The 11,722-nt window shown below is 30.2% G+C and overlaps 3 protein-coding genes across 5 annotated transcripts; 2 read left to right on the forward strand and 1 right to left on the reverse strand.

The window, feature by feature from the left end:
- The first annotated feature begins 489 nt into the window (after positions 1–489).
- Positions 490–1,501, forward strand: LOC115885264 (putative nuclease HARBI1). Its single transcript, XM_030904112.1, has 2 exons — positions 490–812; positions 865–1,501. Exons 1-2 carry the CDS (start codon positions 595–597, stop codon positions 1,499–1,501), a joined length of 855 nt encoding a protein of 284 aa, XP_030759972.1. The 5' UTR covers positions 490–594.
- A 1,369-nt stretch (positions 1,502–2,870) lies between these two features.
- Positions 2,871–7,391, forward strand: LOC115885254 (ras association domain-containing protein 8). 3 transcript variants are annotated; one of them, XM_030904100.1, is made up of 10 exons: positions 2,871–3,017; positions 3,345–3,445; positions 3,517–3,627; positions 3,681–3,835; positions 3,981–4,263; positions 4,451–4,594; positions 4,664–4,780; positions 4,844–4,983; positions 5,037–5,211; positions 5,676–7,391. In XM_030904100.1, exons 2-10 carry the CDS (start codon positions 3,374–3,376, stop codon positions 5,901–5,903), a joined length of 1,425 nt encoding a protein of 474 aa, XP_030759960.1. In that variant the 5' UTR covers positions 2,871–3,017; positions 3,345–3,373; the 3' UTR covers positions 5,904–7,391. The 3 variants fall into 3 exon arrangements, with proteins under 3 accessions (XP_030759960.1, XP_030759961.1, XP_030759958.1); XM_030904101.1 differs by lacking the exon at positions 2,871–3,017 and adding an exon at positions 3,114–3,295 and having other exon boundaries at positions 3,372–3,445; XM_030904098.1 differs by lacking the exon at positions 2,871–3,017 and adding an exon at positions 3,116–3,295.
- LOC115885255 (inhibitor of growth protein 1) lies at positions 7,359–8,658 on the reverse strand. Its single transcript, XM_030904102.1, has 4 exons — positions 8,379–8,658; positions 8,121–8,324; positions 7,790–8,041; positions 7,359–7,726 (listed from the first exon to the last, which is right to left on the reverse strand). The coding sequence occupies exons 1-4, from the start codon at positions 8,512–8,514 to the stop codon at positions 7,407–7,409; spliced, it is 912 nt and encodes a 303-aa protein (XP_030759962.1). The 5' UTR covers positions 8,515–8,658; the 3' UTR covers positions 7,359–7,406.
- Between the last annotated feature and the right edge of the window lie 3,064 nt (positions 8,659–11,722).

Here is an 11,722-nt window from a genome sequence, read left to right on the forward strand (position 1 = left end):
ATTTGAACGTTAAGTAATTTTTAGTTTTAATATCATATCCATGTCTACTCAAAAAAGTGAGGTTAGCATTTTTATTTAAATTCATTTTGTACATATACATACTTACATTGCTACAATCTCTATTTAATCATGCGATTTAACTAAGTTTATTATCTAAATTTGAAGTAGACCTATGGAGTGTAGAGGTAAGTAAACCTATAGGAAAACTAAATATTTAGTTTTGCTAGGTTAGGTTATTTGAATAACCGGTTAATTTGTGTCGGTTAATTTTGTCAAGTTATTATTTTTTAAAGATAATTCCGGTTAACCTATAACCGGTTTTTTACCAATAACCGCCCATCTCTAATCAACTGTGAACGACGATCAAAGCAAAAAATGCGTTGTACCCAGAGAAACAGAAAGGATCACAACCAAACCACTTCCATATCTCTGGTTGTACCAAGCCTGAACGCCGTTCAAATTGCCCGGTCAACTGAACGGTTTCATTAGGCGGTTCAAGCGTCGTTCAGGGGTAGACATAACCTTATTATTTGACATATTCCGCTTTTCGTTGTTTTGATTATCGTTTTGTTATTGTTCTTAAGATTTTTCGTAATGGATCCTTTATTAGGTGAATTAACTGACGACGAAGACTTTTTAGAATTAGTGAGACAACATGAACGGCTAAGGAGACCACAAACAGTACGATTTCGACCAAACAATTTCGAAAAATGGAATGACGTGGATTTTAAAAAAAGATTTCGACTTGCTAAACCTATTGTGAATTATTTAATAGAGGAAATTTCCGGTTTAATTGCATCTAAAACAAACAAGTAAGTTTAATTATGTATATTTACTGTATCTTATTTAAGCTTTTATTTTTAGAAATCATGCTTTAACACCAGCTGACATGGTATTTATCACATTACGGTTCTTAGCAACAGGATGTTTTCTACAAAGTGTTGGTGATATCAGTGGTGTAGACAAGTCTACTACGAGCCGCGTGATTACAAAAGTAACTAGAGCTATAGCATCTTTAAGCAAGGACTTTATTAAAATGCCAATGGGAGTGGAAGATAGAAATTCAAAGGCACAAGGATTTTATAATATTTGTCGCTTTCCAAGATGCATAGGAGCAGTTGATTGTACGCATGTGAAGATACAATCTCCTGGAGGGGCAAATGCAGAGAATTACCGCAATAGGAAAGGATTTTTTTCATTTAATGTCCAAGCAATTTGTGACAGCGATTTGAAAATATCTAACATTGTGTGTAGATGGCCTGGTTCTACACATGATTCAATGATTTTTAGAAATTCTAGAGTAAAGGCTGAGTTTGAAAATGGAGTATATGGAAATAATTTATTACTAGGGGACAGTGGGTATGGAGTAAAACCATACCTAATAACCCCTTTGGCGAATCCAACAACGAGGGCTGAAAACTTATTTAACGAAGCTCAGATAAGAACAAGAAACCCAATAGAAAGGTGTTTTGGTGTACTAAAAAGAAGATTTCCTAATTAGCGACAGGAATCCGTTTAAATGTTGATAAAGTAGAAGCAATAGTGGTTTCCGCTACTGTTCTTCATAACATAGCGTGTCATTTTGCAGATCCAACACCATTAGTAACTGATGAAATTGACGGAAGTCAAAGCGGAAATAAACATTGGAAATAATATAAGAGAACATGTTCCAAATGACTTGGGTGATATAAATAATAGTTTTAGATATAGTTTAATTAATGAATATTTTGAATCACTGTAAATATGTTATTTTACGATATAGAATATATTGCTGAGTATTAATTATTTACATCTAGAACTAATTATTTACGTCTAGAAAATGTTTCAATATTATTTTACTAAAACATTCTTAAAATGTCTTAATGTTTTAAAGTCAAAATAACTTGTTAATTAATTAAATTGTGATTATAATTACCGTAAAATAAATTACCATTACATACTCTTGTATATATTTTGATTTATGTATATAATATTAATATTTTTTATTGTATGTATAGGATTATTTTTATATTTTTGATAATTCTGATTATAAGTAGATAATTAAATAACAATAATTAATAAATGATATTAAATTAATACAATTCAGTATACTTGTTTGTACTAGATATGTAATATGTAAAAGAAATAAAACGATATAATATGTATGCATATTTTCAAAATTCATATATATTGTGTGTTAAGTGTTTATATGATATTTTTTAATAATTATATATTTACAGAGTATTTATTGGTCAATTATTTTTTTTATTAGTTCCTTGCTAAATTTTAAAAATTGAATTCTCTCATCATGCTCCCTTTCTTGCTGCCTCATAAAGGCTTCTTGCTTTTCTTGCATTTGAGACATTTTTAAATTGTGCTCTCTAGGAAACATTTCTTTTGAAGCTCAGCTAGTTCAGTTTTGAACTACTCCAATTTGTTAATTTTTTGTTAAACCCCTTACATACCCTTTAAATATAGATTTCACTTTATATAATAATATAATATAAAAAATAAGGTATGATGTACAGATGTATTAGCTAGAACGTCTAAAAAAGTAAATGAACGAATCGGTCAGCCGCGAACAGGTATTAAAAAGTCGTATTTTATGGCAACAGAAAGGAAAAAGGTACCATAATTTATATTTTGGGAGAACCCGCCAATCAATAAAACAAACTTTTAAAAGCATTTACGCCAACTTATATAAAAACTCCAAAAGTTACTGTGAAATTCTATACCAACATAAGAAACTAAATATTGATCGACGTTCTACTGAACGCGAGTTGGTGCAACGCAATCCAAGTTCAACTTTGACCAACCGATCAGTTGAACTCTCGTTCAGTTTATTTTGGTACAACCGGGCCTAAGATGTCAAAATTTTATTTTATTATATTATTATTTTATTTTTTAGTCTTTTTTCTTTTTTTGTGGGTGTTTTTAATGTGGAGCATTAACTCTAATTTAGTTTATTAAAGTAGTTTTCATGTAGTTGAACAACAAAAGGCGTAATTTTTGCAGATAAACTACACGTATTTAATCAGGTAAATTCACAGGGTAAATTACGTCTTAATTAACTACTTTCGAACCCTGTCTATCCATATTATCTATGGTTGAGAAAGTGTCAACATGTCAACGTGATGTCAACAGATGTTGATGTTGATATGTGTGTTGATATTTGATATGTGCAGTTGTCACATAAGTTGTCAATTGTAGTTATTGACGTATTTTTGCAGATCTTTTTTAATAAAAAAATATATTTATTTCTTAAATGGTGCATGTTATTACCAAAATGAAACACATTTCTAGTTTGACTAATAAGGTAAACCTGTATATTTGTTTATTATTCAAACAATATCTTACCTTCGTAGCTTTACCCTAAATACCAATTTTAAAAGATATGGAATTAAAAATTTGGGTAGAAGGAATTCAGAGAATTGTTTGTGGTGTTACGGAGGCTACTACATGTCAGGTAGTACAAAACAATTTTGCTATAATTCTATTAAAAGATATTTAGGTTAACATATTTTTTTTCTATTGCAGGATGTAGTTTTTGCTTTAGCTCACGCCACTGGAAAATCGGGTAGATTTACATTAATAGAAAGATGGAGAAGTAATGAAAGACAATTGGCCCCTCAGGAAAATCCGATGAAGGTTTCCCAATTACCTATATGTATAAAGTCATATTTTAAATTTTGTATTTTTAGATACTACTTAAATGGGGCGAGTATTCGAACGACGTACAATTTATTTTACAAAGAAGTGATAGTAAATCTGGTCATTCCAATAACAAACCTAAACCTCCGCAACTCTTTCATTTTGATGTATCTAGGGAAACCCAGAACAGGTCTTTTCAAAATAAGTTAGTTGTTTAGAGTGCTTAGTGTTGTAAAATGTTTGGGAATTTTTATAGAACATTCCCTGTAATCAACTGAATGAGATTGTTCTCTCTATTACAACACTAGGAGTGCTGTGGGTCCATTTTTACTAATCAGAGGCATTTTTAGTAGTCAAAATAGTGGATCTGAAAATATTGGTGTTGTTAAAGGGGTACAACAAGTCAAAACAATACATTTAGAAGTTAGAGAGCAATATTTGAGTAACTCACCGCATAGCTCACCAAAAAAGAGCAGTTACTGTGGATCGGATATTTCAGAACGAGTGTTAGAATCTCCTAGTCATCGTGTAGCGCCACCATATAAGGATCCCCCTGCACCCCCACCATATAGGGACCCACCACCACCAAATTCGAATATAAGTCATGACAAGCTCAAGAAAAATAATTTTCTGGTAAGAATATATTCTTGAGACATTTAAAAACTATTTTTTACATGTAAAAAACTATTTATTACAAGTAAAAACTACATCTTTTCAAAAATATCCTTTGATTTAAGAGCTGTATGTAATTATACTCCTTAGTCTTTTTATTCAAAGGATCAGGTTTATTAAATATCTGAGTTTTTTTCACAATTTTTAGGATAGCAAATCTCAAAAGGATTGGAGTGAAAATAGGGGTAAAATGCCTGAAAATGCACTGTGCAACATTCAATACAAAGAAATGATTGCTCTTATCAATTTTCAAAGAGAAAAACTCAGTAACCAACAGGCAGATCTTACAAAGGTTGGCCATTATAATAATACTACGGTTTTTATTTAATAATTAAGTTATGTAATAGCGCAATATTTTTAGTACGATGCCGAAATCATATTTTGGGAAGGCAAAGAAAGGGAGAAACAGCTCCAATTAGATTTTTTAACCCAAGAGGTTCTTAAAATTTCTACCCTAAGCAAAACAAATCAGGATCAAGTAAAATGATGATACTGTTATAATGACATAGTTAATTTTTTTATGCGTTTCTGTTAATTTTAGATTCAAGCTCTGACATACGTTGAGGAAGAATGTGAAATTGTCAAACAGCAAGAAAAGACTTTAAAATCCGAATTGACATTGTTAAGATCAAAGCTGGCGAATTGCGAAACTGAATTACTGCAGTGCAAAAATAAGATTAGGTATTTCTAAAAATAATTATCCTGAATTTTGAAGAATTAAAGATTTTTTTTAGGTTACTAATGGAAGAATTTCATATGGAACAGAGGATGTGTAGCAAAAAATCCGAATCGCGGAAACAAATTGAAAGGAATTTGCTGTTAGAATTAGAAAGAATTCAGAAAGACATAGAACTAGCTAAGCAAAGTTCGGAGATACACCACCTTACGGCAGAGACCTTGAAAAAAGAGGTAATAAATATGTTTTTATATTTCGTTTTTATCATATAAAGGAACTAGTAGCGTCACTTCTCGTCAAATCCTTTGTTCCTTTTATGACCTTATTATGAAATGAAGATCGCTGTCATTTTATATGTAAAATTTATGGAGAATATCATCAATCTTAATTTCCAAGCCAACTGGACACGATTTTTTCGATCACACGGTAGTATCAGCAAAATAAGACACTTAATCACCACAATAGACCAAAACGCTTTTACTTTTGCACAGGACGCGCGTTTTGCTAACCCTGTTAACATCATCAGCAAATGATTAAGACTAAACTAATATCTACAAATTGAAACTAAACAATTTACGGTGCTCACTAGTTGTATAAATTTTGATGAAGTTAACTTTGTGTCTTTTAAAGTGAATTCCTAATGTTCTATAAAGAGGGAGCATTATTTTTACTAAAATGCTTGTAATTTTCTTTTAAGGTAGCGCAATTAGAAATAGCAATAATCGAAAAAAAGAAACAGGTAGAACAGTTAGTGAATGAAATGAAGGAAGCAAATTTGCAGAGTCTTAGTATAGTACCTCCAGAAGATATTAGACAAATATTAGAAGGTCCTAATAAAGGTAGTACAAGAAAAATGATTGGATCGCCAAGGCAGTTGGAAAATGCAGTACCTACAAGTAAGAATCCTCACGGCGTTTGGGTGTAAACTGATTAAAAAAAAATATTATATTCAAGATGTCTGTATTAATCAAAAAAAAAAATAACTAAAGAAATTATTCATTTGAATAATTTCTTGAATTTGGTGTACTACATTTAAATATGTATTGGATTATTAGAGTCTGCTGTATTAACAGCTTAGTTCTAGAAATATTAGATCATAAAAAAGAGTTAGAACCAGTGTAATTCAATATGCCTACTATATTTTAAAAATATATCATGTATCAGGCATATGGAGAAAAATATATGTATAATAAGTTTTTAGGCAGTCTTCTATTTGATCTCACGCGCTTGTCAGATTTTTGTGTAAATTATATTTGTAGATTTCGTGTATGTAATTTAAAGAATAACTTTCTTTATTAAACTTAAAAGAGCTGGACTTCATTATTACAAACAATTGTAAACTCTAGTTGCAACAAAAATGTTTGCCACCCAATGGCTAAAGAATACAAGGATACATAATGCCCATATACGAGCTGGAGCAGAAATTGTGTTGTTAGACGCCATTTTTTTGGAGGAACGGATGTGTCACCAGCGACAATTTTAGGAAGTTTTAATATTGTGTGTAGTGGACTTTGTATAAACTGCCGCAACGATAAGAAAGAGCCAGGAATGACGTTTCTTAGGCAAATAAACAGTCCACTCCACCTTTTTACCGTTTTCTTATTGAATTTCATAATTATTTTTTAGATATTTATGTACTTGATATGAACTATACGTCGATGATAGGTTTGTACTTTTTATTAACATTTTAATACGTTTTTTTATAATTAATTAGTATGGTACCACCTAAATAAGCAGCATATACACTATACGCGTAGTCAGAACATTTATCAAGAATATAAATATCTCTTCAAGCAGCTATGTTAAGAAAAATATGTGGCCACAGCACTGCTTGGAGACATGGTAACAATTTATTCTCGGGTGTTATTGGCCCTTATATTCTTTAACCATTATTACCACCAGCTTAACAAATCTAAAGTCTGTCCTCAAGTCGGGGCTGATTTTGACAGATAGCACGCAAAAAATGACAGAAAATACAATTTACCTGTTAATTAAAATGACCGACTTGGACAAACTATAGTACTTTTGTTAATATGCTATTGTAAATTGTTTTTTTTCCTGACTGATAATTTATTTTACGCCATACAATTAAATCTATATTGTATTTATTACTAGGTGAGTGGAATATATTTACAATAAGATTGTATTTAAGCTATTTTTATTTTTAATTAAACAATTTATTTATGCACCTATTTTTGTATTTATATATTATGTTACACTGCCATAGTAAAGATATATTTTATCAATGCAAATTATGTATAAATATGTTTGAAGAACGAATACAAAATATGTTAAAAAATTGAAAAAATGTTTATATTTATTCAATTTAAAAATTTTAACTTTATAAACAAAGCCTTACGTTCAAACCTTACTCAAAAATGTAATATTTAAAAAAAAAAATGCAAAAGAAAAATTTCAGTTTTATTTCTTATGTCTTCTCCTCTTTTTCTTTATTATATTTCTCAAGTTCTCTCAAGAACTGAGCTTTCGGTTTCATAATATTGGGTCTATCGCCACGACATTTTGGACAAAACCATTTCCCTTTGGGTTTTGTAGTTAATGTTACACAAGAAAAATGGAACCATTCAATGGGGCACAGATCGTTATCGCACATAATCATCTCGCCAAATGAAATCTGATCGCAAAGACAATATGTTGGTTCGTCAGGGTCGATAGGTTGCTCTTCTGGAGGAGGCGAATCTTCTTTTTGTGTCTGAATTTGGCGTGCCTTACGTTTTTTCTTTTTACCTAATTTTTACAAATAAAAATTATAGTTATCTAAAATAACATGTACATTGCCGTCAAGCTTACCTGTATTAGTCTTTTTCTGTGTTGTTCCTCCAGATACACTTGTAGTCGGTGCTTGACTTCGTAAAGTATGTTCAGGTATTGGTGCATCAGTTTGATTTACTTCTAATGTAGTGAAGGTTTCGGTCCTCCCCCTTCTGGCCCTTTTTATTGACCTTTCATTGTTACTTGCTGGGGTAGAGTTAGCTGATGTATTTACAACAGGGGTTTGCAAATCCTTTGTTTCTGTTGGGGTTACTTCATCTTTACCAAAATCTTTAAAAAAGCAAAAATATGCGTGGGGTATCTTTACAGAGTACATATATACCTTATAAACAATATACTAAACATTTACCTAAATTTTTGAAGTCCTGATCTAGTAATCTTGTTTTTACCTCAATCTTATCAAGAATATTTTGAAGAAGGTTCATTTTTTCATCGCCAAGTTCTTGAGCTGCGATTAAAGATTGTTGCATTCTTTTAAAAATCCTTTCTTTTTGGACACCACTGGAACAATTTTTTATATTCTTCTGCTGATTTGTAACGTCCCTTACACGAGCTAGAATAAACTAATATTTAATAATTCGGTGATATAAGATAATTATTCGATTACCTAGATAGTAAACATCTAATTCTCTCATACGAGAAATTAGACGCTGAAGTTCATCTGGGAAATTTTCAACACAATCCAAGTAATTTTCTACATATGTAGCTGAATACACCGCCTCGATATTTACTTGATTCAACATGTTCCAATACACGAAGAACTATTTATTAATTAAACAATATAATTTTAAAGAATTTTTTAACTCCCAGTCGATCACCAGAAAAAATATTTTAAAGGTTAGTTGTGACTTATGACAGCTTATGACGTTGTGACTTGTGACACTAGAGTAGGAATGGAAGGACGTAATTAAAAGATCGATATCGATACTAAAATGCTCTGGATAATATGATATTTATGTCTGTTCCGTTGACCAAAGGTTTCGACCGGATGTGATCTGGCACCCAAGTATGGAGAGCAGAGGAAAATCCAGAGAAGATATGGAAGTGGGAGAATGAGCTTCGACGAGTGCGCATCCAAATTTTTGTCGACGGCAAGATGGCAGACATCTTCCAGGCCTCGCTGTCACTTCCCCTCTTTAATTGACATCTGTTTGTTTTGTTTTTTTTTCGTTTGTGTTGTTATCTAGTTAAAATTTATTATTATCTCAATTATTCTAAACACTAATTCAAAAACGCTTGTTGTATATTGTCATAGTCATTCTAAGAAAGCTAATACGCCGGGAAAAATGATTAGTTTTCATGTGTAAGTTTATACAACATAATCGTGTTTACAGATGATCCAAAACGGTTTATTTTTAGTTTTCCTAAATGCGATTTGTAAAAATCGTGATTGTAATTGGGAATGGTCAAAAATAAGTGTATGATGTGGCCATTTAAAGAGGATGTTTTTATTAAGTGTGTAGGAAGAAGATACTTGGAATCAATGTTCGTGCTTCTGTAAAACAGTGCACTCTTATAGTGTCCATGAAAGCACAAGTTCAAGTGTACCAGAAATATGTCAAATAAGATTGGTCCTTACTTGACAAGAAGATTATTTGGAGGAAAAGAAAACATAAGATAGGGTATTTTAATCGAACAGCGAAAATTTAACATTTTATTGTAAAGTTTGTTGTAGGTAGTTGTAGTTTTGTGCTAAATATTTCTAACATTAGCAGCAGCAGTGTTCAGAGTGTCAAGAGGAGGAGAATTCAGTTAATTAGATTTATGCACAGTTACAGGTATGAAGGCTTTTTCAAACATAGTATCAAGTTCTATAGTCAACATTTTTAGTATTCCTACTACTGTAAATACAAGGAACATTGGACTGAAAAAATGGCAAGATTTATATAGGAAGAAAGGGTATATGCCAATAAGAAAATTAAATCTGTAGGCAGAAGTTTCTTATTTAAAAACTGTTATGGGGCATATATTAATTTGTATCTGTGCCACAAATCACTGAGAAAAATCATATAATATTCATAATTGTTAACGAGATGATATTTAAAGAGTGTTAAAAATGAGACTATTAGTCATGAAGCTTACAGTGTTACTTTGTTTCAATATTACACTTTTATTCTTGTAAAATCTATGATGAAGTTCAAAAGCATTTTGCAATGGCCTTAAATTGTGAGTTGTGAGCCAGGATTTATAGTAAAGGTATTTGATGCAATGAAACTTAATCGGTACCTTCCAGTATGTATTTTAGTAAGGGGATTGTCAATCCCATGTTTTTAAATAGATAAAATACAGGCCAAAGTTGACAATATTACAGTTGAGAAGAAACTATTTTATCTTAAAAAAAAATTTCTTAAAATTCTGAGATCATATAATCTAATTTTCTTAATAATAAATTAGGTATATGTACATACAGAATTTTGTTATGGACAAATAAGGATCGACAAGCTTCTTTTGTGCAAAAAATAAATGATTTTTTCTAGTATTACGACAAACCATAATGTGTTTTACAAACTTACCGGTAACAGTTTTTGTTTATAATAAAATATTTAGGAATAATTTGGGTTGTTTATCAATATATTAATGACTTGAATTTTGACAAATCGAATTTGTATCAAAATAATTTTACGAAATATAAAATTGATGTTCTATTACAAGATTGAGTTTTTATTGTCGACAAAAACCAGGATAAATACTAATAATAATACCCTTAATAAAATCAATGATGTTTATGTATTATGAAAATATTTGTTAGAGGACATGTTATGTAACAGTTTTTGAAACATAATTTGAAGGGACGAATAAAAAAAATAAAACAAAAACATATTTTTTCTAGGTTTATATTAAAAATACAAGGTAGGTAATCATCAAAAATAATTATGAACCAAATGTTTTTTATGAATATACAACTTGAACAAAAAGTTGTTTAGAACAATTTTTACCAAATTTGCAAAAATTTTAAATTGAAACGCGTAATTCAGTACAAGTAAACATGAAATATTGTAAATACTTATTTAATATCATTTCGAGTGTTTAACGACGAAAAGGTCATCTGTCCGTAGCGTCTTTTGTCAGAATATTCGTATATTTAGTGTATTATATACCAATATTGTACGCAGTTTTGAAACTGATAATTAAATAAATCATATTTCATTTTTTTTTCCTTTACATATAATTCAGTTCATATATTCAATGCTTTAAATATTGATTTAAAATGTAAAATGTCACAGTCCATGAAATTGTTTAAGAAAAATCTAAAAGAACATCTTCTATCCATCTAGATGTTAAAATAATATGTTTTCTGGAATTTTTTGATATATATATATATATATATATATATATTTTTTTTTTGATATATTTTTATAATAGTATTTGTGTACCATTTAATTTGTGCAAATAATAGAATGAAACATTATTTATTATATTTGCATCGCAAGTTGCTTTTATTTTGTTATTAATTGTTTTATTGTTGTTAATAATTGCATTTCTATATTGTTATATTATCAATTGTTATTATTATTATATTATTATGTTAGTCAGTAGGTTAAGTATGAGTGGCTCATAGAGCCAGACTTCGCCTCTTAATAAGGGAATATGTATGTATTTTTCTTGTTAATAAAGTTCTTTATTATTATTATTATTATATTAATGTTAACTAACCATAATAAATGATAGAATTTCACTAAATTTAAATTGCCCCCCGTATGGTTGAAAACAGCAAATTGATATTTGATTACTTATAGATTACCACCTATATACAAAATGACAGGAAGACCTGGAATATGGCGCCCAACTTGATGAGACCTTCTGCGCATGTTGACGCTCATTCTCTATCCCTTCTATTTCTCTGGGAAAATCTTACATTTACTTACTAAAAAACGTACCATCTATTCAAATTTTTCCTTTGGCGCGTTTCGTTTATTTATTAGCCAGCGCCAATCTTATTTAGTGAGCATC

This window comes from Sitophilus oryzae, unplaced genomic scaffold (assembly GCF_002938485.1).
Source record: "Sitophilus oryzae breed Bouriz unplaced genomic scaffold, Soryzae_2.0 scaffold_379_pilon_pilon, whole genome shotgun sequence".
Lineage (NCBI taxonomy): Eukaryota > Metazoa > Arthropoda > Insecta > Coleoptera > Curculionidae > Sitophilus > Sitophilus oryzae.

Coding starts and splice junctions, on each gene's coding strand:
- LOC115885255 (XM_030904102.1), bottom strand. CDS start 8,514: ATGTTGAATCAAGTAAATATCGAGGCGGTGTATTCAGCTACATATGTA. Junction 8,325..8,378: donor ATTAGATGTTTACTATCTAG/GTAATCGAATAA, acceptor AGTTTATTCTAG/CTCGTGTAAGGGACGTTACA. Junction 8,042..8,120: donor TCAGGACTTCAAAAATTTAG/GTAAATGTTTAG, acceptor GCTTTTTTAAAG/ATTTTGGTAAAGATGAAGTA.
- LOC115885254 (XM_030904100.1), top strand. CDS start 3,374: ATGGAATTAAAAATTTGGGTAGAAGGAATTCAGAGAATTGTTTGTGGT. Junction 3,836..3,980: donor AACAGGTCTTTTCAAAATAA/GTTAGTTGTTTA, acceptor AGGCATTTTTAG/TAGTCAAAATAGTGGATCTG. Junction 4,781..4,843: donor GCAAAACAAATCAGGATCAA/GTAAAATGATGA, acceptor TGTTAATTTTAG/ATTCAAGCTCTGACATACGT.
- LOC115885264 (XM_030904112.1), top strand. CDS start 595: ATGGATCCTTTATTAGGTGAATTAACTGACGACGAAGACTTTTTAGAA. Junction 813..864: donor ATTGCATCTAAAACAAACAA/GTAAGTTTAATT, acceptor TTTTATTTTTAG/AAATCATGCTTTAACACCAG.